Below are 3,888 nucleotides of genomic sequence, written 5' to 3'. Positions count from 1 at the left end.
AATTTTATTTTGTTGATCTTCAATTTGTTAGTGTTATTAACAATCGTGTGGCTATTCAAAATTAATCTAAATACAAGTACTTAATTCTACAATGTTCCAACAACTAAATATATATTCAAATTCGATGAACATCATATATATATATATATATTTGGATCAAAATTTCATGATAGTTTACTAGTGTATACATATAGAGAACTTCTTGTAATTAAGAAATTTTTTGTATTACTATATTGTGAAATTAGGAGAAGCTACAAAATAATTTCATTTATCCTAAAGACTAAAATAGGCATCATTAATCATGTTTATATCAATTTACTCGACTTCAAATGCTAAAGACAAAAATATATAGTGCGCATGATTCATCTTAATAGGAATACATGGCATCAAGGTAATTTTTAAGGAAACACGTAACTGTCCCACTTTATAAGTCAAATAAAATTGAAACACGACACATAGTGTAATTCGGCAAAATATTTTTTACCAGATAGGCGGCGGCTAGGAAACGAAAAAGACCCGAGAACAGTGTAATGTCACATTAAACATAATTTAATTTAAATTCTCGATGATGACAAGGTGGAGACGTGAAAAGAAAGGTTTGTTTACGGCATTTTCGGGCTGCTCGCAGACCGATGGATAATGATTATTTAACATGTGTTTATATATCCTCATAATGATTATTTAACATGTTTTTATATAGAGCCATGTACCATGTGCTTGTAAGCTCCATCCATCCTCTATATATGCATAGTTATTGTAGGGGCAAATTCAATATAGCTAATTCCTTGTAAGTCTGTCCATACATTCTTCCAATTCTTGCAATCGATGTCGAATCAGGAGCTTCTTCCAATCGATGTCTCGGGGGACGTGGGTGCTAGAATCCTGAGTGTCGATGGAGGAGGAGTACGGGGTCTTATTCCTGTGCAATTGCTCAAATTCTTAGAGAAGCAGTTGCAGGTACAGTTTATAAATTGTATTCTTTAGCTGCACAATTCATATAGTTTTATTTGCACAAATGTATTACTTACTGAAATGCTTCGTTTTTATCAGAAATTGGATGGGGAAGATGCCAGACTAGCAGATTACTTCAATATAATGGCAGGTACCAGCACTGGAGGTCTCATCACCACAATGTTAGCCACTCCAGACCCGAATGACCACAAACACAATCGTCCTTTTAGTACCCAGAAAATTGAAGATTTCTACTTGAAGAATGCGAGTTTGATATTTCCTCAACCAAGGTTAGTAGCAAGTGATTGCAATATTTGTGGTAAAATTCTCTAGCACCAAATATTTGTTGTGTTTACGCAAAACTTCTCGTGTTGTTGGACTTCTAGCAAATGGAATATTTTTCACGGCATTTTTGGTCCCAAATACAATGGCAAACATCTGGTCGATATCTTAGAACAAGAGAAATTTCACGAAAGACGGCTGTGTGATACGGCTACTAACCTGGTGATACCCACCTTTGATATCAAGACGCAGTTTCCTACAATTTTCGCCAGTCATGAGGTATTTCATTTTATTTTATAGGATGATCTTGAGTTATGAAGATGAAGAATAGACGAGGATGATTCTTACGATGATATGTGCAGGCGAAAGTAGATCCGCTGAAGAATCCACATCTAATGGACGTATGCCTCTCCACAACTGCAGCTCCTACCTATTTTCCATCTCACCAGTTTACAACAAATTCCAGTGACGGAAAGACCCAAGTTTTTAACTTAGTAGATGGAGGAGTAGCGGCTAATAATCCTGTAATGCCTGCTTGTATTATGAGTAGAGATTTTGATCAGATTTTTATTTCACATCAATAAACTATTATAAGGGTCTCACAACAATTTTCTAATTATGCAGACCTTGATAGCAATGAACTTAGTCACTCGAGCAGTTCATCAGGATACAAGAATAGTCGACAAAAAGGTATTGTATTGTATCGTATTTTGATACTATTTAGAATAAACATCTCATATAAAACGAATGCTTGATGCTGGGAAATATTAATTAGAAGCTCAACTATGTTAACCAGAGGTTGTTATTTACAGGAGCACCTTGACCACTTTATTGTACTTTCTCTTGGAACGGGATTAGAAGAGGGTATTGAATGGGACGCAAAAAAGGCTGCCACATGGGGAAGCTTGAAGTGGATTACTCACGATGGAAGAACGCCTCTCATAGAATCTATCATGAATGCAAGTTCAGACATGGTCAACATTCATACAGCTTTGATGCTCCATCATGTCAAAGAAAACTATCTTAGAATCCAGGTCTTTTTCATAGTTTCCAATAATGTTCCTTGAAACGATAAGGCCTCTAGATCTATAATTCTACAGACCATGTTTCTGCTATAATTTTCTGTATGGTTAACATGTGGGCTTTCATACTGTAGGAATGGCAACTAAAAGGAAGCGAAGCAAAGATGGACCTCAGTACGGACGAGAACCTGAGGAATCTTGTGAAGAAAGGCCAGGAACTATTGGATAAGCCTGTTAGAAGTTTAAATTTGGAGACTGGGCGTCCTGAGACAGTGAAGAACGACTGCACAAACAGGATGGCATTGACTAAGTATCTCCTATAACTCTCTAACTCTTCCTTGTATTTTCAGATCCTAGTTTCCTATCCTTTTGTTCTCACCATAACTATCATTTCCACTTGCCAGAATGGCTGAACGACTCTCCAAGGAGAAGAAGTTGAGGGATAAACGGAGCGCATCTTCTGCACTTTCTATGAATGGCCATAGTGTTGGAATAAACATCTGAACTTCTTTCTTCCATTCCAATCACACCTTACGCTAGAATTTTGTGTATAATTTTTAATTAAAAAACATATCAGGGTTTTGGTGAGCCACACAGCTGATTTGTGTAATGGTAAACACAGCAATTCAAGATTTAGCTGTGTTTTTGCCAACTAATAGATGCCATTTCATTCTGTTTTTTTTTATAGCTAAATTATTATTTTATGTTCTCCAAATATTAATAGCATTGCAGTTGTGGACAACAAGGCAATGTAAGTTTTATATTCGTTCCGAAAGTGCTTGGAGTGGATGCATAAACGTTCCCTACAACACTTAGTTGGGCCTCTTCAAGGAATTGTCTTATTATTGTATTCTTTACTGATAACACTGTATTCGGGGAATGGTTTGTATTATCGTTGGATTAAAAAATATAGATGTTATTATGATATTTGTTTGGTTTTTAATAGTATTTTTAATTATAGAAGATTTGAAGTCAGTATTATTTGGATGCCTAAAACATTTAATACTTGATCAATCAATTATGATAAGAAATCAAAAATTGAGGGTATCCAGTCTTATCCTTATTATGTTCATTCAACTAGTTTTATAAATAATAGATTCATTTAAAACAATTCAAATTTGAAAAAAAAAATTTTAAAATTTCTTATTTTATCCAAATTTTTTAATCAACAGAAAGCTTAAAGTCAATCACTTAACATCAGATCATTCATGTTCAGTCCGCAGTGCAGAGCTATTAAATAGTGATGATTCCCCTCTACCATCTTGGAAACATATTTGTGTGCTTGCAAATTCCTTTCGTAAAATCTCGGAAGCAAAGTGGCGGGAACAGCAATAATGTGGAGAAATATTTCGAGATGAGAATGTTAAGAAAACAGAAAAAAATTAAGCTTACAGCAGATTAAACAGAAAATACAAATTGCATAGAGATAACGAATCACATAATGAAGTAGTTGAGGGATAAACACAGCGCATCTTCTGTACTTTCTGTGAATGACCATTCCACTGGCCATGGTGTTGGAATAAACATCTGAACTTCTTTCTTCCATTCCAGTCACACCTTATGCTAGAATTTTTGTGTAGAGCTTTTAATAAAAAAACATTTCAGGGTTTTGGTGAGCCACACAGCTAATGTG

At 35.0% G+C, this 3,888-nt stretch overlaps 1 protein-coding gene across 1 annotated transcript; it reads left to right on the top strand.

Moving 5' to 3' along the window:
- Positions 1 to 825: 825 nt before the first annotated feature.
- On the top strand, positions 826 to 2,759 carry LOC131051949 (patatin-like protein 2). The gene is made up of 8 exons (XM_057986550.2): positions 826 to 957; positions 1,051 to 1,241; positions 1,338 to 1,512; positions 1,596 to 1,757; positions 1,858 to 1,923; positions 2,046 to 2,267; positions 2,390 to 2,565; positions 2,660 to 2,759. The coding sequence occupies exons 1-8, from the start codon at positions 826 to 828 to the stop codon at positions 2,757 to 2,759; spliced, it is 1,224 nt and encodes a 407-aa protein (XP_057842533.2).
- Positions 2,760 to 3,888: the final 1,129 nt, after the last annotated feature.

The sequence above is a fragment of the Cryptomeria japonica genome, unplaced genomic scaffold, assembly GCF_030272615.1.
Source record: "Cryptomeria japonica unplaced genomic scaffold, Sugi_1.0 HiC_scaffold_135, whole genome shotgun sequence".
Lineage (NCBI taxonomy): Eukaryota > Viridiplantae > Streptophyta > Pinopsida > Cupressales > Cupressaceae > Cryptomeria > Cryptomeria japonica.
The sequence above is the reverse complement of the archived record's forward strand: the minus strand, read 5'-3'. Positions and strand labels throughout refer to the sequence as shown.